At 57.9% G+C, this 25,888-nt stretch overlaps 4 protein-coding genes across 10 annotated transcripts; 2 read left to right on the forward strand and 2 right to left on the reverse strand.

The window, feature by feature from the left end:
* Positions 1-296: 296 nt before the first annotated feature.
* On the forward strand, positions 297-6,069 carry MLX (MAX dimerization protein MLX). 2 transcript variants are annotated; one of them, XM_075171718.1, is made up of 8 exons: positions 297-405; positions 787-823; positions 980-1,069; positions 1,553-1,659; positions 1,900-1,999; positions 2,272-2,371; positions 2,785-2,986; positions 3,579-6,069. In XM_075171718.1, the coding sequence occupies exons 1-8, from the start codon at positions 361-363 to the stop codon at positions 3,633-3,635; spliced, it is 738 nt and encodes a 245-aa protein (XP_075027819.1). In that variant the 5' UTR covers positions 297-360; the 3' UTR covers positions 3,636-6,069. The 2 variants fall into 2 exon arrangements, with proteins under 2 accessions (XP_075027819.1, XP_075027820.1); XM_075171719.1 differs by having other exon boundaries at positions 4,193-6,069.
* On the reverse strand, positions 5,553-8,621 carry PSMC3IP (PSMC3 interacting protein). 3 transcript variants are annotated; one of them, XM_075171716.1, is made up of 8 exons: positions 8,073-8,621; positions 7,880-7,986; positions 7,713-7,802; positions 7,535-7,646; positions 7,262-7,407; positions 6,726-6,779; positions 6,165-6,224; positions 5,553-6,069 (listed from the first exon to the last, which is right to left on the reverse strand). In XM_075171716.1, exons 1-8 carry the CDS (start codon positions 8,404-8,406, stop codon positions 6,010-6,012), a joined length of 963 nt encoding a protein of 320 aa, XP_075027817.1. In that variant the 5' UTR covers positions 8,407-8,621; the 3' UTR covers positions 5,553-6,009. The 3 variants fall into 3 exon arrangements, with proteins under 3 accessions (XP_075027817.1, XP_075027816.1, XP_075027818.1); XM_075171715.1 differs by having other exon boundaries at positions 6,165-6,315; XM_075171717.1 differs by lacking the exon at positions 6,165-6,224.
* A 140-nt stretch (positions 8,622-8,761) lies between these two features.
* On the reverse strand, positions 8,762-17,091 carry RETREG3 (reticulophagy regulator family member 3). 2 transcript variants are annotated; one of them, XM_075171713.1, is made up of 9 exons: positions 16,789-17,091; positions 15,703-15,809; positions 14,495-14,525; positions 13,219-13,345; positions 12,421-12,505; positions 11,859-11,996; positions 11,280-11,359; positions 10,784-10,916; positions 8,762-10,262 (listed from the first exon to the last, which is right to left on the reverse strand). In XM_075171713.1, exons 1-9 carry the CDS (start codon positions 16,959-16,961, stop codon positions 9,829-9,831), a joined length of 1,308 nt encoding a protein of 435 aa, XP_075027814.1. In that variant the 5' UTR covers positions 16,962-17,091; the 3' UTR covers positions 8,762-9,828. The 2 variants fall into 2 exon arrangements, with proteins under 2 accessions (XP_075027814.1, XP_075027815.1); XM_075171714.1 differs by having other exon boundaries at positions 16,816-17,033.
* Positions 17,092-17,173: 82 nt separating this feature from the next.
* On the forward strand, positions 17,174-25,240 carry TUBG1 (tubulin gamma 1). 3 transcript variants are annotated; one of them, XM_075171709.1, is made up of 11 exons: positions 17,174-17,316; positions 17,579-17,691; positions 18,305-18,472; positions 18,718-18,786; positions 20,067-20,146; positions 20,750-20,876; positions 21,647-21,826; positions 21,980-22,129; positions 23,426-23,578; positions 23,900-24,061; positions 24,515-25,240. In XM_075171709.1, the coding sequence occupies exons 1-11, from the start codon at positions 17,268-17,270 to the stop codon at positions 24,710-24,712; spliced, it is 1,449 nt and encodes a 482-aa protein (XP_075027810.1). In that variant the 5' UTR covers positions 17,174-17,267; the 3' UTR covers positions 24,713-25,240. The 3 variants fall into 3 exon arrangements, with proteins under 3 accessions (XP_075027810.1, XP_075027813.1, XP_075027811.1); XM_075171712.1 differs by lacking the exon at positions 24,515-25,240 and adding an exon at positions 24,427-24,490; XM_075171710.1 differs by having other exon boundaries at positions 17,175-17,316; positions 21,647-21,733.
* The last annotated feature ends 648 nt before the right edge of the window (positions 25,241-25,888 follow it).

Consider the following 25,888-nt stretch of genomic DNA (forward strand, 5'->3'; position numbering starts at 1 on the left):
CCCCCGCCTCCCCGGGGCTCTGGGCGGCTCCACGGCCCCTGCCCCCGCGCCGGCAGCAGCCCCCAGCCCGGTGGCGGGGCCGGCCCTTCCCTGCCGGCAGCCCGGGCCCGCTGACCGGCCCGAGGCAGGGCGCCGGGACCCCCAGATCGCAGGGCCGGGACGGCCGCGGGCGGCGGACGCTGACCCGGTTCCGGCGCTCCTGCGTCACCCTGACGTCAGAGCGGTTACGGAAGCGCCGGGCATCGACCGGTCCCGGCGGCGCCGCTGCCGGTGCGGGCGCCCTCTGGCGGCCGGCGGCGCGGGACGGACTGCGTTTCCCGTCGGCCCCCGCGGCGGTCACATGACCGGGGCGGGCGGAAGATGGCGGAGCCGCCCGGCGCCGCGGCCGAGGACTCGTGGGGGAAGGTGGGTCCGTTCACCGGGACCGGGACCGGGACCGGGACCGGGACCGCCAGCTGGGCGCCGCTGAGAGCGCTCCGGGCGCGGGGCTGCGGGCGGGGGCGCTGGGCCGGGGCGGCGGGGCCGAGTGCGGCGGGCGGGCAGAGCGCCGGGTCGAGGGTGAAGGGTCGGGGAGAGCAGGAGGGGCAGGGCCGAGGGTCAAGGCGAGGGGCAGAAGCCAGAGGTCACTGAGCGCGCGGGGACGGGAGCTCGCGGGGCGGGGGTGCTGCTTGGGCGGCCCGGGCTCCCGGGGCCGGGGGCCGAGGCCGGGGAGGGCCGTGGTCTGCGGCCTCAGCCCCGCTGACGTCTCTCCTCCCGCCCGCCGTGGCTCCGCCGGCCCTGCGCAAGGTGGACGCAGCCTACAGCGACAATGGCCTGGACTCGGGTAGGTGCCCGGCCCTGGGCCACCCCCGCGCGGTCACAGCGGCTGCGCGTCGTGAGCATGACGGTGGCAGCGGCTGCCTGGTGACCGTCCCCATCCCTCTGCGCCTGGCCATGTGCCCCGGGTTTGTCGCTCACTCCGTGAAACCTCTTCTTCCAGCGCTCTTTATGGAAAACGCTAGGAAAGGAAGCATAGTGTCACGAGCCAACAGCATCGGCTCCACCAGTGCCTCTTCTGTCCCCAACACAGGTAGGCCTTGGGGTTTGTCCTCTGTGACCGTGGGTCTTTCTGCTCACTGGGCTTCCAGCTCTCACCCCTGTGCCAAGGGTGCGAGCGCGACTGGGTGGGATTCCCACCCCTAGGAGGGAGGGAAGGCGGCGGGGAACAGCATCGGGGCATTGTGGTTTCCAGCAGTGTTTGGAGTAGGGAATTGGTCAGGTTTTGACGCCTTCCCAAGGGAGGTGCAGGCGTCTTCCTCCTGCCCAGCTCCACAAGGAAAGGGAAAGGGTCGGTAGAGCCCCTTGGAGCGTTTGTCCTTGGCCCGACCTGCTGGAGCTGACTGCCGCCCTGGGCGTGCGGGGCTGTCCTGGGCCTGGCCGCGGCCCGTAGGGCTGCAGGAGAAGGGAGCCCAGCTGGCGCCTCAAGCGGCCGCCCGCTCCGTGCACCTCTGCCCCCCGTGCTTCGGGAGCTCACCAGTCTGGCTTCACACTCAGGCGAGTTCTCTCCACGCAGATGACGAGGACAGCGATTATCACCAGGAGCCCTACAAGGAGTCGTACAAGGACCGGCGCAGGCGGGCGCACACCCAGGCGGAGCAGAAGAGGCGAGACGCCATCAAGGTAACCCGCGAGGCTGCGTGTGCTGTCAGAGCGCAGCGACTCGCTGGTTCCCGGGGCCCTGCGGCACCCAGCACCCTGCAGTTTTCAGCACCTTCCGCTTTGTTTTGCTGCTGGACCTACCCTCCCCAGACACGCGCTGGCTGGCTGCGTGGTGGGAGCTGGGGTTTGACACCTTTTGAAACAATCAGTCTCACACTGCTGAACTCCAAATACATGCGCTGTGGCTCTGCTTCCTCACAGAAAGGCTACGATGACTTGCAGGCCATCGTTCCCACCTGTGAGCAGCAGGATTTCTCCATAGGCTCCCAGAAGCTGAGCAAGGCCATCGTCCTCCAGAAAAGTGAGTCCTCAGGATGGAGAGAGGGAAGGGGGTGCTATCAACCCCCAAAATGCCTCGCTAGAGCCATGCAGCATGGAGGTTCAGCACTTTGTGACCTTCTGGTGTGATGATGCTCTGGGGGAGCCCAGGTGCTGGCCATCTCCACCCACACACCTCCCCAAGGGGAATCAGGGCAGCCGGGAGCTGATGCTGCCCAGGGTCGGGCACCTTCTGTGGGGATCTCGGGGTCTTGTGTGTGCTCTCGAATTCTCACTGTGTATTTTCATGCTCAGCTATTGACTACATCCAGTTCCTGCACAAGGAAAAGAAGAAGCAGGAGGAGGAAGTTTCTACCCTCAGGAAAGACGTGATGGCCTTGAAGATCATGAAAGTGTAAGGGAAGAGCTGTTGGTTGCTGCACTCTTCTTCCCCCCTGTCCTTTCAAGGCTCCGTGAGCGCACTCAGTGCTTTGCAGACAGCTTGGCATCCGGAGTACCAAGCCTATCCCTGCCCGCTGTCATCGTTTCTCCTCCTGCGGCTCTTTAGTGTAGGTCTGTCTTGGCTCAATTTAGTATGAAGATAGATCGGAGTCAGAAAATTAATCTGCTTCCGGTGTCAGGAGAGGCTGCAGTTTCCCAGTGTTTATTTACTTGCAGGATCTTCTGCAAACTCTCGGTCCTCCCCATCCCTGCAGCAGTTCTCAATGGCCAATGACAGGCAGGGAGCTCTGCTCCCACAGCTGAGCAGAAGCTGGGGGTGGGAGTCCTCACTCTGCTGCTGAACATGGGGCGCTTGGTCTGTTTCAGGAATTATGAGCAGATTGTGAAAGCTCATCAGGACAACCCGAATGAGGGGAAGGACCAGGTCTCTGACGAGGTGAAGTTCAATGTTTTCCAAGGCATTATGGATTCCCTGTTCCAGTCCTTTAACGCCTCCATCTCGGTAACGAGTTTTCAGGAGCTCTCAGCTTGCGTCTTCAGCTGGATTGAGGAGCACTGCAAGCCCCAGGTAAGCAGGAGCTGCAGGTGGGCTCTTGCGATGGCAGAGGGCAACAGGGCAGAGACCACCGCACACATCTGCACCCAGCTGGCCTGCGGGGCTGGGTGCGGCTGTCCCCTCTCCTGGGGTTTCCGAAAGGGCAGCATGTGACCGGTGCTGGACTGAGGCAGGGCAGGGGCGTAGGGGGGATGGGAGACGGTGCCTAAGCTCCAGCCTCTCCCACTCCAGCTGCTGGACTGGTTTGGTACTGAAAGCTGGCCAGGGTGAAACAGAGTTCAGAAGGAGAGTCCTGCTTGGTCCCCATCACTCCCTCAGGATACCTAAAGGTTTTCTGGGTATTAAGAAACCTCTGAGTGGGGCAGGCACTCAGGCAGGGCCGGGTCCCTGCCCTGCTGCGGCTGACAAGACCCCGCAGCCCAGGAACAGAGGTGGGAGTGTTTCCCGTACAGATGTGGGGGTGTTCGGCACCGCCCGTGCCACCTCCAGTGCCATGACCGGGGGAGACACCCATGGCACGTGCCCCAGGTCTTGTGGGAGTCACTCACCAGGGACGGGCCATTCCTCCACTGGAACAACTGACCGTGTCTCCTCTCTGCCCCAGACACTGCGGGACATTGTCATCGGGGTCCTGCACCAACTGAAGAGTCAGCTCTACTGAGCCTTCCCGCTGCAGCGCCAGTGGCTCTGGGGCTGCCATCGCCTCCACACCCGCGGGGACGGGGCATCTCCTGCCCCGGGGCCTGGGCGATGGGCGCCAGGAGGGGCTGGGCCATCTCCCTCGTGGCTGCTCTTAAAGCTTCTCTGAATTATTTATTGTATTAACTACAAAACCAAAATGAGGCTGTGCAGACACCTCTGCTCCACAGGTACTGTCACAGTCAATATTACCAAATATTTGTAGGGACTTAGCAAAGGCAGGGAAAAAAGTGTGTATTGAGTAGAGGTCTTTTACGGTGCCAGAGAGTCTGTAGCTCAGGTAGGCGTGGTGGGGTTTGCCTGTGCCGACTCTTCGCCATGGAGCAGATCTGCTCTGTAACCTCAGGCCCCCAGTACAACCCCTTCTGATCCTGGGGGAGGGAGAATGAAACAAGAATGCATGCGAAAAGCTGTTTGTTTCTGTTAAAACAGACTAGGAACAGGCTTCTCCTGTAACTGTGGGCTCTCATACCTCCCTCTGAAGCAGCTCTTACAACGCATGTTTTTTAAGTTGTGTAGCCTGGCAGGGCTGGCTGAAGGGTGAGCCCATCACTGCCAGGGAAACGCTTACTCAGCACAGCAGCAACCTCACCCAGCAACCTCACCGGAGCAGAGCTGGCGGCACGTGCGGGGGACTTGCTAAAACCTAACCTCTTCTGCAGTAGCCATAGTTCCCCTGACAGGGAGACAGGAGTGAGCTTTCTGTGCATGCTTTCCCTGCTCGTGCTGGAGAGTGCTGAAACGTGTCTGGCTTTGGGTTTTGATGTGGCCGTCTCAACAGGAAAGTAGTTCAGTAGCTGTAGCACAGCGCTGCCACAGGCTCTCGCTGCTCCTCCTTAGAACTCTTGTATAGATACATACATAGACATAACCAGCCTTGATTTGATTTTATTTTGTTTTTATAAATCACTGAAATCATCCTCAAGTATTATCAGTGTCAGCTTTGCAGGCAGATGCTCTCCGGGACACTTTTTAATCTGTCACACGCTGCTGCCGTCAGTATGGGTCATGGCTGTGGCCAACACAAACGCTTCGCGGCATGGTGTAGCTGCTGCCCAAGCGATCAGCGCACAGACCGATTGTATGGGGGCTCCTCCAGCGCAGTGATGCTGGCAGAAGGATTTGTTCTCTGTAATCACGTTCGTGCTCCCGTTCCGGGGTAGTGGATATTTATTTTACGCCGTTAGTGAGGTAGGACTCAGCTCCAGGTTATGTGGTTTGAATGCTGCAGCATGAGAATGTTTAAGCTACTGCTTCTACCCGCATTTAGTAGCGGAGAACCCATTGAGGTGGGTGTGTGTGATTTTTATACAGAATTATTCTTCAAACCCTGCCTTTGGGTGCTCTTCTCAATGCAATGCAATGGAAGCCCCAGAGTCAAACCCTGCAGCCATGCACATCACTGATAATGCATGCACAGGGTCAGCTGTGTCTCGCCTGGGAGATGTTGCTTTGTGATGAAGAAAATCCTCTCTTGTGAGTGAGCAGGTTGGGGTTAGGGCTCTGCGGCTGAACACGGGGCGCACACTGAACCCCTGGAGATGCTCTGCCAGAAGCTGCCTCCTGCCTTGGGAAGAGGATGTGGAGTTATACAGACCTCACATGTCAAAGTGACATATTTTTCTATTGTGAAAAGTAATTGAATAAATTTTGCTGAATGTTTTAATGATTTTTCTGCTTTTATTTCTGTTGCTGAGTTCCTGGAGCCTTCCCCTAGAGCTGGTCAGAGACGACAGGTAGTTTCTGGAAGCCCAGCCCAGCTGTCACGGCTCAGGTTACCCTCTCCTGGCTCTTGCCTTTCCCACCCTTCAGGGCTGCTGTGACCAAACCCTGCCCCGCCACCCTCTGAACAGAGAAAAACACCACAGCAAAGCACAGCTGAACCAAAAGCCTGGTGTTTAATGGGTTGTATTCTCGTGTACCACTCAGGCACACTGCGGGACGAGGCTGAAATACACATAGAGTTCTGCAGCCATAACGCTCACTAGTTCATTCGCCTCCCTGAGGCACTCGCTTCCCTTTCTTACCGGAACACCAGAGACTCTACAACAGCGTACTTACACCTTCCCCAACAGCCCCCGAGGACACCCGCCCTCGACAGCTCACTGCGCTGAAGGGCAGGAAGGAATAACGTTCCCTCTGCAAGTGAGACAGCAACAGGACCAGTGCCAAGTCAGTGGCTCCAACCACCCGTCCAGCTGCAGAGCATTTTAAAACAAACACATATAAATATGCAGGACCAGCCCAAACCCTGCAAAAAGAGGAAAGGAAAAAAACCAAACAACTGGGTTTCAGCATCAGCTCCTCCTCCCTGGGGCAAAGGCTCCCCGAGCGCCTCACACGGCCGCCGGCAGCGTGACGTTATGGTCCTCGTCCGTCTCTATCCCAACCTCCTCCTGTACCAGCACAGAGTGTCTCAGCAGGGCGGCAGCCCTGGCCGCGCAGGCAGAGCCACCACCGCCCTGGGGCCGAGCCCGGCCTCGGTACTTACAAAGAATTGCTTCTTGCTTTTGGGGTACCCCTCCAGGACGGCCTCCAGCAGCTCGGTCGCCTGGCGAGATGGAGCACCACGAGGGCTGTGGGGTGGCCGCACCGAGCTGCCAGCGCTGGGCAGCCCCACTACAGCTCGCAGGGACTGACCCCTGTAAGGGTGTCACACGCCAGCGCAGTGCGTGTGACAGTGTGGGGGCAGCTCTCTTTAGTGTAAGGAGAGTCTGCTTTGTTTCCCGAGGACAGGCAGGGGCTCGCGTATTTGGGCACTGCAGCGACACGGGCTTTTCCCAGGGGATCGTCTTGGTACCCGTGAGTCTCCCCCAAACCCGCGCAGCCCCAAGGGCGGCACCAAGTGCGGCCGGCGCAGCACTCCCTGCTCCACAGCTACAGCCTTCGCCTTACTCAGCACCGCAGCAGTGGGAAGGTGCTCAGCTCGAACAGGGGCTGCTCCCCGAGCTGCCCAGCAGACCCCACGTCCCCATTAGGGTGCCAGTGTCACTGCAGGACTGTCATCTCCCCAGCGCTGCCCACCCGCCCCGCTCTATAGCATGACTGTTACCATTCGCTTCCTCCTCCGCCACTCCTTGCAGTACAGCTTCTGCTCTCTACAGACCTGCGAACAGCGAGACAAAGTGAGAACCAAACAGGCAGCAGCCGCCCCACGAAGCTGCCGTAAGCCTGAGGTGGGAAGTGCCTGGCACCAAGGACCCACCAGACATCCCAGCTACAGCCAAGGGGTTGTTTAACAGCACAAACGGCTCACAAAGCCCCTGCAGGGATGTGAACCTCTCTGTGAAACGGATCACCCGAGACAGGGAAAGAATGAACTGACCAAGTGGAGAGTGACTGCCCGAAGCAAAGGTTTGCAAGGAAGAGGCAGCTCAGGCCGTTTCCTAAAGACGCCCCGAGAGTCGTCACCATCGTGCGCGCAGCCTCTGCGGAGCAGCCCAGGCCCCACACAACCCCCTGCCTCTGTCATACCACTGTCAGTCGGATTGAGGACCGGGTGACCTGGCAGAGGGTCTGGTACGACTGGCCCAGCCCTGGCCCGGGCTCTGCTGCTGGTGCTCGGCTCAGCCCCAGGCAGCTCTTTACCTTTTCTTTTTCTTCCGGAGTCACGTGGTTCGTGGCAGACTTAATCCTCTCCAGTTTCTCTGTGTAACTCGCACAGTCCTTCCTCAACTCCTCGATCTCTCTGGCCATCTCAGGGCTTGTCAAGGAGCTGTTCAGGTCCTTCAGCTCTGGAAGGGAGGCACTGATCATGGGCAGGGCCAACAGCCCGGCGGCCAGGGCACAGCTGCCAGTGCCCGAGGCCCCCAACCACTGCTGGTGCTGCGGGGGGCTGCCGGGCGGGCAGGGTGCACTTACCTGCCTCCATTTGCCGGCAGCTCTGCTGCAGTGCCTGCACCTTGGTGGACAGCGCAGCGATCTGCCCGTCCAGGCCACGGAGCTCCGCGTCGCTGGCGGCTGGGAGCTGCTCCTGCGGCGAGGCGGCGGGTCAGCGAGGGCGGGTACCGGCGGGGCAGTGCCCGGGGCCGGGGCTCACCTGGTCGGCGAAGTAGATCTTCTGCTTCCCGTAGGCCTTCTCGCGGACGCGGCCCTGCTGCGCCAGCTGCTCCAGTGCCTTCACCACGGCCTGCGGACGCGCGCTGTCAGCCGGGCCCCGCGCCTCGGCCCGCCCCGCGCTCCCTGGCCCAGCCTGGCCCCGCTTACCGCCTTGCCCAGCCCGTGCTCCCGCTGCAGGTTCCCGAAGGCGTCCTGGGCGCTGTACGGCCGGTTCTGCTCCCGCAGGTACCGCAGCAGGACGGCGGCGGCGCCTCCTGCGGGACAGCCCGCCGGTCACCGCGGCCGCCGCGGCCACTCGGGACCGCGACGGGAGGACGGCGGCGGCCCGGCGCTCACTCACCGCCCGGTGCGGGCCCCTCGCGGCCTTTGCTCATCTTCGGCCCCCGCTCGCCCCGCTCCTCTCCCGGCCGCCGGGGCTGACGCACTTCCAGCGCGCCGCCCTCTCCCCGCCAATCGGGGAGAGGGAAGAGACGCGGGCTCCGATTAGTGGGAGAGTCGAAGCCACGCCCCGAGGAAGGGGGTGCCGGGGGCGGTGCCGAGGGACCCGGGGCGGTGCCGAGGGCGGTGCCGGGGGAACCGGGGGGGGTGCCGGGGGCGGCGCCCCGTTCTTCCGCCTCGCCAGCGGGAGCGTGGAGGCGGCCTGCGGTTCTGCCCGACCCGGAGGAGAGCGGCATCCCCGGGGCGGGAGAGGCCCGTCTGCTGCGGGGCGAACGGGGGAGCGGCGGCTGGAGAGCGCTGCGCTCCGCACGCCCGGGCCAGGCAGGAACCGGTGCTCAACCCGCACGGGTGAGGAGCACGCGCCATTCCCTGCCCGCCCGCGCGGGCGCCGCACCGCGGGCCAGCCGGGCCGCGCGAGCCAGCCTGGAGGCTCACGCTCGCGTCAAATAACCTGTTAACGGCAAACCCCCCGTACCCGGGGCCGAGGACAGCCGCCCCCCGCCTGACCGCAGCCCGGGAGACACCGTGAGCTGCTGCATGGCCAGGGCTTCCAGGCAAGCAGATTTAGACAAAAAGAAGCAGATAAAGGCGTTTCCCTGAAGAGGTACGTTCTTTGCTGCACAAATGTGATCGGAATCGGGTTCTATGGCTTAGAAAAAGCAATGGGAAAGCTCAGTGACGCAGAGAGGGCCGGAGGGCTCGGGCCACCCAGCTGACAGAACGTCTCTCCCCTGCAGGCTGCTGGTTTGTTTACGTGACCGCCACAGGCACAGGCTCTTCGGTCACTGGTGGCTTGGGCTGGTGTCCCCCTGTTCGGTTCCTGCTGGCGGGCTCTCAACTGCACAAGGCTGGGAAGCAGCAGGCTGTCCCCAGGGCCAGAACAAAACCGGGGATTTTTCACAAATTGTTAGTCTGTTATTTTAAAAAAGCAACACAAGAGCAGCTGCCACACGTAGATGTTCTTTGCAGGACTCTAGTCATCACAGTAGATGTCTTATTGCCATTACGCCTCTTACAAAGTAGCATCACTAGAAAGCTGGAACTGGAGATGAGTGGTCATTGCAAGTACAAACATCGTGGCTATACACAGTCATGTCCACAGCAGGAGCAAGGGGTTTGTTTCTACCCAGAGCTGGATATTGCTGAGAAAGAAGACTTGGATTCTGTGCACATCTTAGGAGTGGGGAATGGTTGTCTTAAAGACAGAATAGCATTAAGTCCCAGACACTAAGTCTGAGGGGAAACCAGTCCCGTTCACCTGGTTATGTATCAGTCCCAAAAGGTCAGCTTCAAGATTGTCCTTGGTGATGCGAAGTCGGTCTGACCGGTGGTCTCTAGAGCTGCAGACACCAGATTTATTGTCTTAGGTGAGGAAGTTTGGAGCAAGCAGCATCCTGGCAGACAGTGCAGGGCAACGCATGGGTGATTGTGGAGCTATCACATGAACGTCTTTTCCCTATGAATTACCAGTGTAGTTTATTTTAAAAACCAAGCGAGGCTACAGAGTCTCAAGTCACAGTGGTGTTCCCAGGCAGGACTGGCTGTCACGTCACTCATACTCACACAGGAGACGATCTAGGTAACTGTGCAAGGCTTTTCCTTCCAGGATTCCCCTCCACGATGCACAATAGAAAACCAGAGGGAAGTGGTAGGATTGCTTACTGGCCCCGCGAGCCAGCAGGATCCAGCTGGTTCAGCTCGGACTGATCCAGCAGTTCAAAGTCATCCCCTTCCGCATCAGTGTCCAAGTCCGAGCTGGCCGTTCTAAGATAAGACTTTGCACCTCTCTGGGGATTGTCGCTGCGTGAGGAACCTGGCTGAGGGGCTCCTGACAGAGCAAGCTGTATCATCCCCCTGGTGACAAATCCGGCTATGTTGTTAGTAAGATTCTGTACAGATGGCAGTGCACCGGATTCTTCCTGGTCATAAGGGAGATGCAGATCTTCTGTTACTTGTGGGCGGTAAGCCAGACTTGGGATCCCAATGCTGGTGTCATCTTCGTCATCTATGCCAGTTGCTTCTGGGTTTATGGAAGGGAAGTCGGGGAGATCCCTGGCAAAAGATTCTTCTGGGTCACTGTGACCATCCAGGTCTAGAGGAGGAAAAAGTGCTTTAAATACACAGTACACGCCAAACACCCTGCAGGCAAGGGCAGCGCACAAAAGCTGGGCCATTACCTCCCCAAGACAGGCTGTCTCTTGTTATCTCACAGACCAAATGCTCTTTAATCTCCCCCTGACACAGCTATTCCAGATGCCTGCTGACCTCCCAGTTCACTCGCAAGGAATGCGGGTGCTGAACAAGACACCTTCTCCCAGAGGAAAGCACCCCCTCCCAGACTTTCACTGCAACCTGTATCCTTAAAGCCAGAGACGGGCAGAGCTGGATCTGCCTTGGAAGAGCAGCTGTCATTGCTCTAAAGCACCACAGGAATTAAGAAGGAAGCTCAGTTCTGAAAAAACAGGTAATTGCATCTCATCTTAGCCAGCAAGACAGACATCAAACAGCTAGACCTTAAGGACAGAAGGCAATGAATGGATCCTCCCTCCCACGCATCACACCGGCGCCTGCTCAGCATTCCACACCTTCCATAAACTGCCCATTTCCTCTCACCTTCTGATCCCTCTGTCAGAGGAGTCTGGCCCCTCGAAAGGTTAAATATCCCATTTTCAGTGTAGGAAACCTCAGCATCTGAATGCTCCGAGTCAGAGATGGTTAGTTCCTTGGCGACCACAGAGTCATCGAGCTTTGAAATAGGAGATAAAATTGAAAACATCAATACTGGAAAGCTTATTCCTGTGCCTCAAGGCAAAACACATGATCCGGTGGCCACCAGTTAAACCCAGTCCTCATGGGAGGCTGGTATCTGAGGCTCATTTCACACTTTACTGCCCAACCTAGGAGACTGTAGTTGGCACAAGCAGCACTGGACATACTTGAGTGAGACAGAATAGGAAAGACCTCTCTAAAAGGAGAATATCCTCATCTGATTTTCCACCACAACTCAGCTACAACGTGCTGGATACAGGGCCACCTACTGCATGACCATGCAATGCAGCGAGTTTGTTCTATTCAGCTGAGCTATTCTATTTCAGAGACACTTCGTTACCTTGGGACAGAATGCGGCAAGCTCCTCTTCGCTGTCACTCCCATCATCCACAGCCTCCTGATTAAGGGATCGGCGACGCACTGCCAGAAACCAGAGTCAAAGATTATTGCTGCTAGTACAGGGGTCTGTACAGGACCAGCCTTATGCTGAGCAGAAAAACCCTAAACTGGCAAGCTTGGACATAACATAACATAGCATGCTTTGTTCCACAGCAGAGCAACGTGATCGTTTCTGACTTGGGCTGCTGCAGACCTTTTGTCGAGATGAACACGTTTAGCAGCTACCTTGCACTGAGTCTTCCTCTTTTTTCAGTGCAACTGCAATATGGAACACACAGTTCTGGCAGCTGAGAAATGGAGCGGCTCAGCACCGTGAAGAGCTTACACCAACTGCTAACTAGGAGATGCCTGCGGAGGCAGAGCTGCTTCACTTCCTTCCCAAAGCAGCTGCAAGTATTTGCCAAGGGCGCTGAAGTGACTGCCATGCCATACATGCAGCCCTATCCCACTCCAAGACCAGGGGCTCGATCCACAGGCTGTTTCAGGTACCAAGGGTCAGAAACACAGTACACAAACTTACATTGCTTCTCCCGCTGCTTTGATATCATGTAGCCTCGAACACTGAAATCCAGCCGCTGCAGAGCTGGCTCCAGCTTCATGTACATGCGCTGCCCCAGTCTGTGGTACACAGCAAGGGGCCACAGCAGGATGAAGAGCACTGAGGTAAGCGGGAATGCTGATTAGAAGTTTATTCAGGATGCTACTTGGCAAACATCTTGCCCATTTTGCCATGCAGTACAACACACACAGTATGCAAGATCTGAGTACTGAAGGCAATGCTGTGGGAGGCAGTTAGAATTGGTGCAATCACCTCTGCCAATTTAACAAAATTGAGAGGCCAACCTATTAGTGCTCAGATCTACAGTTACTAAGCACTCAAACATGTTCTCTCAGGACCAGAGACCTTAAAGTCCTGGTCAAGAACCACCATATTCCAGGCAAAAGGTGTTATTTTAAATTTTAAAGCCATTCACACAAGCTTTCCTTTTGATCAGAAGAGCCCCATCCCTTGGATGTTCAGATCCCACTCATCTCCACCCCTTTTCACTTGTAAGTCTGTATTGGCACAAAGATCTACTTACACAGCAAGTATGAGAGTAAGAGTCCAGGGATATACCGGCCCAGGACAGCCAGGAAAGTAAATACTCCACACACTAGAAGGCAAAACTGAAGACATGGAAGACAGTGAGTTTCCAAAGTTAAACAGTGGATTCACTCAGTTCTTGACCGTCTTGTTCTCTGCAGATTCTAGGTCAAGTCATAATCCTAATGACAGCGAAGCCTTCCTAGCGTTCAACTACCCCGCTCTAGGACTAGCGCAGACACAGGAGGTATCTGGCTTCAGAGCGACAGGCAGCATACCAAGGCCTCTGCCTCAGAATAGAGGAGCTTCCCAAAGCAGGTATGCTAAAAGCAAGGAAGAGGCTAAAGAAGACAGAACTCTTTGAGGTGAAAAGGACAAGGACAGTACCACCGTGTTACAAGTTCCTCTTTGCATAAGCCTCAAAAAAAGAAGAAAAAGAAAAAAAAAAAGCTTGACACACTTTCTCAAACTGTTAAAATCCAATGAGGGAGATGAGTTTGACAGACACTTTAAAAAGCTAGAAACCTCCAGAAGGAGCAGCTACATTTTCACTTCACTAGTGCAATCAACATGCCGACACTCGTTTTCTCCTCCCTCCTCCACAACCTGATTATTCTGCCTGTGCTTTCTATTCCTCTCCACCACTTAATAGCCGTGTTGTTATGGGAGACCTCCCGTGGTAACCTCCCATGTCTGAATGCATTCAGCCAACGCTGGATGCCACCACAAAAGGATACCAGTGGTCAGCAGAGGCTCCACACCAAACATTTTATTTGCTGAGTCTATACATTCTTACCTTTCCAGGGTTTTGCCTCTTGAAAATGAAGAGATTACTTAAGAAGTTGGTCCCAGCCACCCATCCTTCAGCCAAATGGTGACAGAGTTCCGGTACTCCGAGCAGCCGAGGGTGAACATATCCCCAGCTGCAGTGAAGGGAAGAATTTGGGAACAGATATTACGGCATCGACATCAGTGCAGAAGTCACTTGTTACAAACACTTGTCTTAATACTACCTTCTCTTCTCCCCTAGCTGCTGGGCTCTAAAGATGAGGGTCAGCCTGCCTTTCAAAACACCATCTTGCCGAAAGCAGCACTTCTACGTACTGTTCTACAAGTGTCCCAATTCTCCCCTAGCAGCTAAGGAGCAGTAATTTCAGTCATTCAGTCTTTTGGCTTAGACTAGTTTCCATGCTACTGGAGGGAAAGGGCAGTGCAGAAGCAAAGCAAGCGAATCCATTTGCTTTTTATGCATTTATTTGGTCAACTGCAACCCCCAAGAATTCAGTACGAGGTTTAGAAGCAGCCTTGTACCTTACTTAATATATTCAGTTACTTTGGAGACATTGTCTTTGGCAAGTTCTATTAGTGCTTCTTAACTGCTAGTCACAAGTACTTGAAGGTTAGGAAGAGCAATTCCTTTTGTACTTGGGCCTCTTGCAAAAAAAAAAAAAAAAAAAAAAGAAAAAAATTGTCATTTGGCAACAGCTCAAGTGATTTAATCGGCAGCTGAGCATCCAGCACAGCTCAGCAGCACAGGCAGGCAGAAAGGTGTGCCCTGAAAGAGGAAGGTGTTATTAGTAAGACAACACCCCAACATTTCTCAACCCATTATTAATGCTGCAGTCAGATCATAACTATGCAGTAACAACTTCTGGGACAAGCCTGTTAAACGTTCCCTATGGAGTCTCAGAAGACTTCATTATTTTAAAAAAAAAAAAGAAGTTGTTTTCCTGCTACTGGAAGCCCATACAAAAGGAATTGCTTTTAAGGCAGCACCTCTAATTTAAGGGTGCAGAGGGGAAGTGGCAGGGGAAGTTTTACAGCACTCAAGCAAGCATTATTGGAGGTCAGTATGAGGCAAAGATTAAGTATAATATAATGGCTTGGGTAAGTGAAAAACATGTCACAATGGCTTGACAGAGTCCAGGGCTCCATCCTCCCTCCACTAAGTAGCTCCCTTCTCCCCCTTCCTTCCTCGCTCAAAGGAGCCAACATTACAAGCACATGCAGGTAATAATTATATGGTATCACAGCAAAGTACCAAACAGCAAAGGATTCAATTAGTTTCCTACCTCTCATTGTCTAATTCATCAGGTCTTGCCACTAAAATATTAAGAACAAACACTACGTTAGTTGCAAGGATTTTGCCATGAGAATGCTTAGCTCTTGGGATTTAAGTAAAGCTTTAATGAGCTGGGGAATACCTGGAAAAGACGTTAACTGTAATTAAGAACCAGAGATGCATCACTCCATGACACATTTTGAACATATACGTGTGACAGTACAAGACTGCAAGAGAGTCTCCTTGTTGCTCCTCAATATTTGTTGGACATTGTCTGGAAGGCTGCTCTGGTATTAGCAAAAAATACCACTTTCGTTCCCCTCCCTTCCCCTGCACACACCCAGTTGGTGAAGGAAGAACAGCTTGCTTACTGAGAGGCATCAGAGATTTAAGTCTTTTGATACTTTCTCACCCAGGCTGGGATTTGAAAAGTGACCCAGGGATGTACCAGTTATCCTGACAAATCGAAATCAAGGTTATGAGGGAGCTGGGCAGACATTTCCTCATCACTTCAGCTACAGAGCCTGAGCCAAGCTGCTGCTAGAAACCCAAGAACTACAGAGAACACAAGTTGAAGCAGAAAGCTGGGAGTTGTACCTTGCTAGTTAGTTAGGGAACCACCTCTGAGAGCATGCAAATCATACACGCTGCTTCAAAACCAACCTGTCCGTGCAAAGCCAGTGAAATCCTGAGCTGCTAAGAATGGTAGTATTCATGAGTATATTAATATCACAAATGATAGATAGGACTGCTTTGTTTACTGAAAGCTTTACACTAACATCATTAACAGCCGTTCAGATGCCTCTCCTTTCAAAGAAATCTCCACTCAACAGCAAGGCTAGGACTCATCTTCATCCTAAAACATGAAGCTGGTTTATTACAGATTCTGAGGAAAAATCCAGATGTATTCCACACATGCTTCAATTTCTTGCTCTTTTACTGAATGCTCGGAAGGTGAATCACTGCTTCAAACCTGCACTAGTTCACGTACACCAGATGTTTCAGGATTATGAGACAAATGCCAGTGTCACAAGCATGAAAAGCTCTTCTTATGTTATATAGGTTAGGGTTTTCCAGTGTTCTTGCCCGCTTCTAGACTCACAAAGCAAAAAACTCAGGATTTTAACTACTTAACTGCAGGCGGTGCAGAGCCTATATACTTCTAGGTCTAAAAACAGTGCTTGATTTGCTGGTATCAACTCAAATGCTGCAACTTACCTCCAATTTCAGGCCAGATTTTGTTCTTCCACTGATCTAGACAAACTACTACTATAAGGGTAAATGCAACCAGGAACAGCAAGCGAAGAGAAGTCAGAGCAAAAAACCTATGGGGAAGAAAAAAGCAAATCGGTACCGACCAGATCTGTGTGACACACAGAAAAGGGGTAACACAAACTAACTCAAAACGAATCGGTCACTCGGTAACAGTTATAGCCAGAGAAGAGTGAGCAAGTGCTAATCGGTCAGCATCCAGCCTGCCCGTGCTGCATGGTGGGGAGCTTATCAGGCAGCTGCCGTCAGGCTGCTTTAGGGACCCTTATCGGCTCGTGTCACTTCTAGTAGGACAGCTCTGCTTTACAGCTCACCTGTCAGAGGCGAGCTGAACCCGCTGCCCTTCCTCCACCGTTCACAGAATAGTTTGGGTTTTGCTGGTTAGTTTTACACTTTCAGATAAGAGGGAAAACATGCTGAGAAGGACAGAGCTGAAGTAGACATCAGCACTTCCAGGTTCCTTCTCGTCTGCTGAAATAGGTCACGGCCTCAAGCTCTTAGGCCAGCTTCTCCGGCCACCAGCTGTCCTCAGCCAGCGTGGGGGGACCCGGCTGTTTCGCATGAAGCGGAGGGAGCGTTCGTCCTGGAGGACTTGCTCACCAGGCCCTGGGAGAAGAGGCACGAGGGAGCCATGAGCGTGCCCCCCTGCAGAGGGGCCGGCAGGCAGGGCGCCCGGTCGCTACTGCCCTCCGAGCGCCGGCCTCTGCCGCCGGCGCCCACCCGAGACCCACTGCCACGGGGGGGAAGCCTGTCAGGGCAGCGCGGCGCAGCCGCGGCGGAAAACAAAACCTCCCGCCGCCCAGGGCGTTCCGGCGGCTCCCGCGCTACCGAGCGGCCGGGGGAGCCGACCCGGCGCTGCGCGCACCCTCCGCCGCAGGAACGGGCCTCGGCGGGACGCGCCTTCCGGCACAGGGACCGCTCCGCAGCCCGGCGCTCCCGCAGGGGAGCAGACCTGGGCCCCGCCGGGGCGGCCCGCCTCCCCGCCAGCCGCGGCCCGGGCCCCGCCGCCGCCCCCGGCCGCCACCCGCTCACCAGAAAAGGCCGTGCGCCGCCACCCACCACAGCGCGCTGCGGCCCGGCCGCTCCCACACCAGCGCGGCCTGCGCGGCGCTCAGCAGCGGCTCATAGGGCCCCAGGCGGCCCCGCAGCGCCGCGCTCAGCGCCTGCACCCGCCGCTGCCGCTCGCCGGGCCGCGCCGCCGCCATGGCTCCCTCACGGCATCAACATCCGGCCGCCCCCGCGCGCACGCACGGCCGCCGCCGACATGGCGGCCCTCGCCGCCGGAAGCAGGGCCGCACTGGGCGCCGCCATCTTGGCGCAGGCGCAGCCGCCGCCGCCTGCCGGGGCGCACGCGCGTTGCCCGAGCGCCGCGAGGGGCGGGGGCGAGCGGCGCTCTCCCGGAAGTGCGCCGCGCGCACGCGCAGTGCCGTTGGCGCCGGGCGGGAGACGCGGCGGGGCAGCGGGGAGCCGGGCGGAGGAGCGGAGCGGACCGGAGCGGAGCCTTGGCCGCGATGCCGCGGGAGATCATCACCCTGCAGCTGGGCCAGTGCGGCAACCAGAGTGAGTGGGCGCCCGGGGCGGGCGGCGGCAGGGCCGGGTCGGAGGAGCGCCGCCCCGGGCAGGGCCGGGATGCTGTGGGGGGCGTAGGCGGGGCCTGTCAGGACGGGGCGGGGTCTGGTGCGGGGGCGGGGCCTGCCGGACCGGGGATGCTCCGGGCTCTGCCCTGGCCCGGCAGGGGGGACCGGCCCCGGCTCCGCCCCGCCCCGCCCCGCCCCACCCCGCCCCGCCCCGCCCCGCCCCGGCTGACCGTGCCGCCCCGCAGTCGGGTTCGAGTTCTGGAAGCAGCTCTGCGCCGAGCACGGCATCAGCCCCGAGGGCATCGTGGAGGAGTTCGCCACCGAGGGCACCGACCGCAAGGACGTCTTCTTCTACCAGGTACTGCCGGGCGCTGCCCCTGCCCGGGGGCCGGCCCTGCCTGCTCCGGGACGTGGAGTGGGCGCGCTGTGCTGTGGAATGTGCCCTCCCTCGTCACTGGGTAGATCCATGCCCGGATGAATGCAGGCAGAGCCGTCTGTGACTGCGTCAGCTCTTTCGAGCAGCCCCCTGTTCAGGGACTGGTGGGCTGACGCTGACCCCGAACTGGTTTGAGCAGCAGCCTCAGCCAAGCGCTCCTGCTAGGCAGCATGCTGCCAGGGCCTCTGTCTGCACTCCAGTTTCTGGAAATGGACATGTTGTGGAGGCAGAAACGTGAGGCTGAGGCAGCCATAGATACCACCTTACGTAACGGCCATGAGCGCGAGCCTGTTAGGGGAGAGCCGCCCCTCCTCCGCCTGCCCAGCGTTCAGGATATGCTCTGGGGCGCATAAAGATGCTGCATTACGGACAGGCCATACATAACAAGTTTCCCTTCCTCCTCTTCCCTGCCAGACACCGGCTGTGCCGTGCTCTCCCGCGGCCAGGGGGTGGCACACGCTCTTGCAGTTTCCTTTTCAATAAGAAGCGGCGCTGAGCTGCGACTGCATCATGATCTTACTGCTCCTTGTTAAAGGCAGACGATGAGCACTACATCCCACGAGCCGTGCTGCTGGACCTGGAGCCCCGAGTTATCCACTCCATCCTGAACTCCCCTTATGCCAACCTCTACAACCCAGAAAACATCTACCTGTCTGAGCACGGAGGGGGAGCTGGGAACAATTGGGCCAGTGGCTTCTCACAGGTAACAGCTCTAGTGCTCCTGGGTGCAAACACAGGTCAGCTCGTTAGGCATGAGCCTTTATCGTGCCTTTCTCATGTCAGGCTCGGTACATGGTTTCTGAAGAATACCTCATCATTCAGCAGGGACCTACGCCTGACATTTTGTGGCACCCTGGGCCAATCTGACTTGGCTTCACATCAGGCTTGAGGAGCTCTTCTCCATCTTCTGTGGGAAAGGAACAAATCCTGGTCTGGTCTCTCTTGCAGGGAGAAAAAATCCACGAAGATATTTTTGACATAATAGACAGAGAGGCTGATGGGAGCGACAGTTTGGAAGTAAGTAAACTAGGGGATTTGGATCCGGTTGCCCTACTTGGTGTTTTCAGAGCCAGGCTACTGTTTTATAAGGTCAAGCTCAGCCCTTCGGTGTATGCAGACTTTCACAACTTGCTTGTGGGTGCCGAGCAGAGAATACGTAGAGAGGGGAACTAGGGAAAGGAGATCTTTCCCAGCACTACTACATCTGCCAGGCTTCCCCAGAAATCTTCTTACTGTACGCTCAGCAGGGCATTTTTCTGCCCCAAATACTGCTTGCATTGGGCACTTCCTGCAGGATACAGTCTGCAGGAAGAGTTCCAGGCATTATGGTGCTTTTTCCTTTCCCTGTTCCACCTCCCTCCCATGGCTCTCCCCTGTGTCAGCTGAAGCAGGACACACACTGCTTGTCCTCCAGTGAAGGCCCTCGTGGGTAGGGAGGGCTGTGCTGGACCAAAGCACCTGCTGCCCCTCTGCCTGTGGCAGAGGAGGGAGCCTTGGGCTACCAGCAGGAAGGTGTTTAGCCCCGGAGTTGCTCAGTGCTTTGAAATCCACGGCATGAGCGCAGGCAGCTGCAGCTTCATTTTCTCTCCAGCCGGGTTAAAGGGGCACCAGGGGTACTGACAGCATTTCAGCTGCTTTGCCGTGTGCCTCTGGCAGGACCTTGGCCACCATCCATGTAAATCCGTTTCCTGTGCTAGACAGACAGGGCTCCCTGCTGTTTGTGTCAGGCTGTCACATGGCAACAGGGGAAGGGAAAATGTCGTCGTAAAATAAGTTGGCAGAAAATCCAAGAGCCTGTGGTGGGACCTGCAGCAGGTGGGAACTGCCCTGAAATCAGGTAGAGGGGGTTTGGCCTCGGGCACTCTAGAAGGAGGGGAATGGCATGGAGGGGCCAGGGAAAGGGCTGAGAATGTGTACCTCCATTTTGCATGACCAACTGGACCACTGGACCCTGAAGCTGACGCTGGAGCTATTCTGAGGTCTGTTCTGGGGTGGGAGGAATCCAGGAGGCTCCTGAGCCGCAGTTGCACTTTGTGGTGTGTGCAGAGATGTGGATTCCACCCACTCTGGCAGAAGTGGCCTGATGAGCATGTGGCTCTCGCTGTGGTCTGGAGGAGCCAGGGCTAACCTCCATTCCGTCCGCAGGCGTCAGCTCCGTGCTCTGCGTTGTCACGGGGAGTTCTTGCCCTGGCTGGCGAGTCTTTGCTGGAGGTAGTGGCAGTGGCACAACGTGCTTTGCTCTTCCTGCTCCTGGGCTGAGCTGGACCTTGAACTGCCTGCATTCTGCTTCCTTCCAGGGGTTTGTGCTTTGCCACTCCATTGCCGGTGGAACGGGCTCCGGGCTGGGCTCGTACCTCCTGGAGAGACTGAATGACAGGTGAGCATTCAGCCTCGTCCCCTTCCCTCACGGCAGAGTCTGGCCCAGCCCGGGCACACTGCCAAAGCAGGGAGCTGGAGAGCGCTGACTCAGAGCCACCGCCCCCACCCAAACGCTGTCTTGTGCAATCCCTGGCATGCTGCCTGGGGAAGGGATGGCTCCTGATACGCCTGGGGACTTCAGAGGCTCTGAAACTGGACTTGTGCTGTCCAAACTCTGCCTTCCCTCAGCCATTCTTATCAGGCAGCTGCCTTCTGACACCCTGACTGTGCAGGGGAGGGTGGGAGGCTCTAGCTGTGGGCTCTGAGCTGCCATCCCTGCCTGTTTCAGCTTGCAGCCTCTTGAAAAGGCTTGTAAGCAGCTGCTTAATCAGTCTGCGGATGGCTCAGCCTCGCCTGTAGCTCCGTCTGGCAGCCTGCTCCTGTACTGCTAGGGTAGGCACTGCTGGGACAAATTCTCTCCCTCCCTGGGAGCCGACTCTGGCATGCAGCGCTGGTGACTCACTGCTGCCCTGAGCCCTGGAGACTGCAAAGCGAGCTCGTGGGAGGAGAGAGTGCTGTCTTGGTGGTGTTAACCCTTGAGATGGCTCGGCTTTCTCACCAGGTATCCCAAGAAGCTGGTAGAGACCTACTCGGTTTTCCCAAACCAGGATGAGATGAGCGATGTTGTAGTCCAGCCGTACAACTCTCTGCTGACGCTGAAGAGGCTGACTCAGAACGCTGACTGCGTGGTAAGAGTCCCACTGCGTGTCAGGCCAGCAGTGCAGCCAGCTCCTTCATGGCAGCCCTGTCCCCAGCCGCTCAAAAATGCAGCTTTTCCTGGAACAAGTGCCATAGCTGTGTGGGGTGAGTGTCGCAGCAGCATGCCCCAGGCGCAGCAATGAGTGCACCCCTGTCCAGAAGGACTAAGCAGATGTGGTGGCTCCAGGGATAAGGGCTCTGTGCTAACCTGTGCTGAGCTGTCTGGCTTGGCATTTCTGCCTCTGGGATCCAGCAGATTCTTCCCATGGCAGTGAGGACTGGTTGTGCTTCCTCCGCTGCAGCCTTCCACTTGAACTCAATTCCAGCATCGCTTTCAGCACCCACAAGCCCCAGCCAGGCAGCATCTTCAGCCTGCACCAGGGCCTTCAATCAGGTCCCAACCAAGACACTGCTCGTCCCTCCCAGCTTCTCTCTCATGTGGCAGGGCAAGAGCAGCTGCGCCAGAGCTGCTGGGGCTGAAGGTTGCTGCAAAGTGCTGGCCCACAGGCAGTGCTTTGGGAGAGCACTGGGGAGCACAGCCAAGGCGGGAGGGAAGAGCTTCCATTGACAGTGTCAGTTACGCTCCACAGATGAGTCAGCTTGTGGTTTCAAGTGTCTGCCACCTGCCGCAGAGGGCTCCGCCAGGCTGTGGCGCTCGGGGCCTGTGCTGGGTGATCCGGTGCCCTGGGACATGTGGCTGGGGCTGCCCTTCCTCAGGCTGCCTCCGAGGCTCTTCACAGAGCTGGTTTTTCTCTTGCAGGTGGTTCTGGACAACACAGCCTTGAATCGGATCGCGACAGACCGGCTGCACATTCAGAACCCGTCGTTCTCTCAGATCAACCAGCTGGTGAGAAGGACTCTTCCCTCTGGAAAAGCCGGCGTGGGGCTTCCCCGCTGTCTTCGATTCGGTCTGAACCTGCCCCATGGACTGGGCGTGATGGTGGGCAGCCTGGAGCCATGAATGAGGGTCCTTTGCCCTTCCCAGGGCAGCCTCCACGGGCACTCCAGCTTCCCCTGGCATGTGTGAAGCAGGTTTTGAACGTACTTTGCGACCACGCGGTGATGCTGACACTGACCCCATCCTCTCCCCCAGGTCTCCACCATCATGTCTGCCAGCACCACCACGCTCAGGTATCCCGGGTACATGAACAACGACCTCATTGGGCTGATTGCCTCCCTGATCCCCACCCCCCGGCTGCACTTCCTCATGACGGGGTACACACCGCTCACCACCGACCAGTCGGTAAGGCAGCCCGCCAGGCACTCCTCCCTTTCCCTGAGGGCAGGAGGAGCTGCCACGCTCACCTTGTAACATCTGTCAGTCCCATGGTCTTGGTGTGAGCTGTAATTGCGCGTTCCACATCCCAGGCCTGTGTGCCCACACCACGTGACAGCCATGTGTGATATGAATCAGACGTGAGCAGGGAATCGTGCTTGTGCTGGGCTACCTGCTGCATGCATCAGGATGGCTGCAGCAGCTATGGGAGGGCTGACAGTATCTGATCTGACAAAAGGCACCCTTAGAAACAATCGGAGTGAGCCCAGCAAAGTGGCCATGCCAGTCCTGCCACCCTGGTGGGCCACTGGCCCAGGCCGTTTGGGTCAGAACATTGTTGATCATGCTGAGACTGATCGTGGGTTCCAGGCGTCAGCCCCTTCCTGGGGCTTGATCTGTGTTCTGGGAGGGGATTGCCACCCCTCAGCTGCATTGAACACTACCACTTGCATTTAGCTCGTCCCCAGCCAGTGTCCCTTCAGCCCCCCCCCGGTGAGAACAGGGCAGTTCTGTTTTGAGAGGCACTCACCTGCGTTGGCCACGTCTCAGTTCTGCTGGGAGCTAACAGCTGCTGTTCTCCTCTCGTGTGCATTTCCTCAGGATGTTACTCGGAGAAGCAAATCTGAAAAACTGCTGGCTCTGAAAAGGGTATCATCGAGTGTGTGATCTGTCCTCCCAGGGAGGAGTGTGGGGAGGGCTCAGCCAGCAGCTCAGATGGTGCCCGGAGCAGGGCTGACACACTGCCGAGCTGTCCTTGCTACGGGCACTCCTTCGGGTGCTGGCCCTGGCTGCGGCCCCTTGGCAGGCAGCAGCTGGGCAAAGCCCGTGACAGCCCTCGGGACTGCAGTGGCCGGTCTGCCCACGGGCTCAGTGCAGGGCGAGGTGGGGAAGGGGTGCAGTGGGGAATGACCCCTCTCCTGTCCTCCAGCCCTGCTCCTTGCCTCGGCAGCAGAACAGGACAGAAGTTTGACAGCAACAACATGAAACTTGTCCCTGTCACTCTGGTCTCAGCTGAGCTTCTCCCCAGCCCCTGCTGTGCTGCCGGGGAGGGCAGCTCAGCACCCTTGTGTTGGAGCCTCTGCCAATGCCCCAGTTCTCAGCCTGGCTGTGCCTGTTGTGTGACTTTGGGATTTCCCTGTCCTGCATGCGGCTTTGCACGTGGCTCCATCCCCGGGGCAAGGGCTTCTCTGTCCAGCTGCGCTCTGCTCCTGTGTGCATGTGCAGGGCAGCCTGCTCCCTCTCACACCCGGCTGGCATTTGCAGGTGGCTAGCGTGAGGAAAACCACAGTCCTGGATGTGATGAGAAGATTGCTGCAGCCTAAAAATGTGATGGTGTCCACAGGGCGAGACAGGCAGACCAACCACTGCTATATCGCCATCCTTAACATCATCCAGGGGGAGGTGGATCCTACGCAGGTGAGCTCCCACGGCTGTTTCAGATGCTGATGGAAATGGTGTGGCTTGCCAGGGAAGGGCACGGTCACCAACTTCCTGTGTGGGGACCCTGGGGCGAGACTGAGCGGTGCCTGAGAACTGGCTCCACGTTGCTCCTGTGTGGGCCCTGGCCTCATGGAAAGGCCTCTAGTCCCTCGCCATGAGGAGCCTCTCTCCCTGCTGTTCGCTGAAATCCACCTTCGTGAGGCCATATATGTTGTGCGAGGAGCAGCTCCTGGCTCTGCTGGGACCAGGCTGGTTTGCCCATCACCCTGCTGCCCCTTGCTGCTCTCATCCCACCAGGTTCACAAGAGTCTACAGCGGATCCGGGAGAGGAAGCTGGCCAACTTCATCCCCTGGGGTCCTGCCAGCATCCAGGTGGCTTTGTCCCGCAAGTCCCCCTACCTGCCATCCGCACACCGCGTCAGTGGCCTCATGATGGCAAACCACACCAACATCTCCTCGGTGAGTGCCTTCCCTCTACACCGAGGGCAGCGCTGGGGCCCCACAGCTGCAGCTCTGACGTCCTTTCAGTCACAAATGCATGTTCTCTGGGGCTTTCACAAAGCCACGGCAGGGCCTGCAGATGAGGAGAGGGCGGGCAGCTCCCAGCTGGGGCACAGCAGGGCTCAGGTCTGGTCTGGGGTCCCGTCAGGCCTGCTGCACCCCTGGTGCTGTTCTCCCAGGAGCAGGCTGCAGCAGGACTCCCTCTCCCTGGCCAAAGGCAGCCTCGGAAGCACAAGCTGATCCTGAGTGCTGGCTGGGCGCAGGGTAGCAGCTACTGCCCTGCCAGCCTGGGGCTGCCTGCCTGCCTGCCTGCCTCCTCCTAGGCAGCAGCCTGAGGAGGTCGGGCCCCTCCCCTACCCCGCGGGATCCCCAGGGAGCTCTGGCCCGTCTGACCGCTGCGCTGCTCTCCAGCTGTTTGAGCGGACGTGCCGGCAGTACGACAAGCTGCGCAAGCGGGAGGCCTTCCTGGAGCAGTTCCGCAAGGAGGACATCTTCAAGGACAACTTCGACGAGCTGGACAACTCCCGGGAGATTGTGCAGCAGCTGATCGACGAGTACCACGCGGCCACGCGGCCTGACTACATCTCCTGGGGCACGCAGGAGCAGTGAGTGCCCTGCCAGGGGACGGGAGGGTCCCATGGCCACCTCCATGCACGCCGGCAGGGCTTGTCTCTGCCGTGCCCACGTTTAGCACCCCTCAGCGCTGCCTGGCCGCGGGCGGTGGAGTCGTCACACCAGCTGCACACACACACACACGCTGCGCTCCTCAGCAGAAGCAGCTCTGCAGGGAGCAGCACTGCCCCTGAAGACCCTTGGCAGGGGACAGCCTCCGCTCCACCACATGCCCTGGCCCAGGATGGGACTGGGGCAGCTGTGCGCTGTGCTGGTAGGGAACCTCCACCCGTGGGAGGAACGCTCACTCGGAGGAGGATGAGAGCGAACCCGGGGGCTTGGAAGACACCTGGCCCGAAGAGTTGGGTGCACACAGCCCCTGTGGCCAACGGCTCTGTGTGGCTGAGCTAGTCCTTGCCCTGGGCAGGAGCCTTGTTCCTCCTTTGCCAGATCAGGCCTGGGGCACAGGCTGTATCTATATTTTTGTAGGTTATTTTGCTTTAATAAAGGCTGTTCCTGCACTGACCGCTGCCTGCACGGCTCCTGGAGAGAGCAGCCGGGCAGGGAAGCAGCTGCAGACACTGCTAGGGCCAGCGCTCACCTTGCCCAGCTGGCTGGCCCTGCTGCGCAGCCGCAGCCTGACGGTGTCCCGGCTCAGCAGGAGTGCTGAATGGGGGCTGCTGCTCACCTGCACGTCCCGGTGGTGTGGAGGGCCGGCCCTGCCCTGGCTGGGAGCTAGCCGGCAGCGTGCTGTCTGGGCCTGGGCAGCACTGGGCGACTGCTGCAGCAGAGCCAGAAATACTGGCAGGACCTGCTGGCACGGCTGACCAGGGACAGGAGCCGGCACCGCCCTGCCTGCCCTGCCCGCAGAGCATGCGGTGCCCACGTTAATGGTTCACAGGAGTGAGGCCCCGTGCAGGAGGGAGGCTCCGAGGGGCTGGGGGTGCCCTCGTCGCTCTGGATTCGAAGCGGGGGACAGCACCGCCAGGAAGGACACGGGCTCGGGGCCAGCCAGTGTCGATGCAGGTGGCGGACAGATGGACATGGCAGCTCTGGTCCTGCCCCGCATGAGTCAGGCTGTGAGGGACGGGGGTGTGGGGCAGCACTGGCACCAGCCCAAGCCCAGGCAGCCCAAGGTGAGAATTAGTGTTTTGCTCTGACCCTGTGGCACAG

This window comes from Calonectris borealis, chromosome 22 (genome assembly GCF_964195595.1).
Source record: "Calonectris borealis chromosome 22, bCalBor7.hap1.2, whole genome shotgun sequence".
NCBI classification, from domain to species: Eukaryota; Metazoa; Chordata; class Aves; order Procellariiformes; family Procellariidae; genus Calonectris; species Calonectris borealis.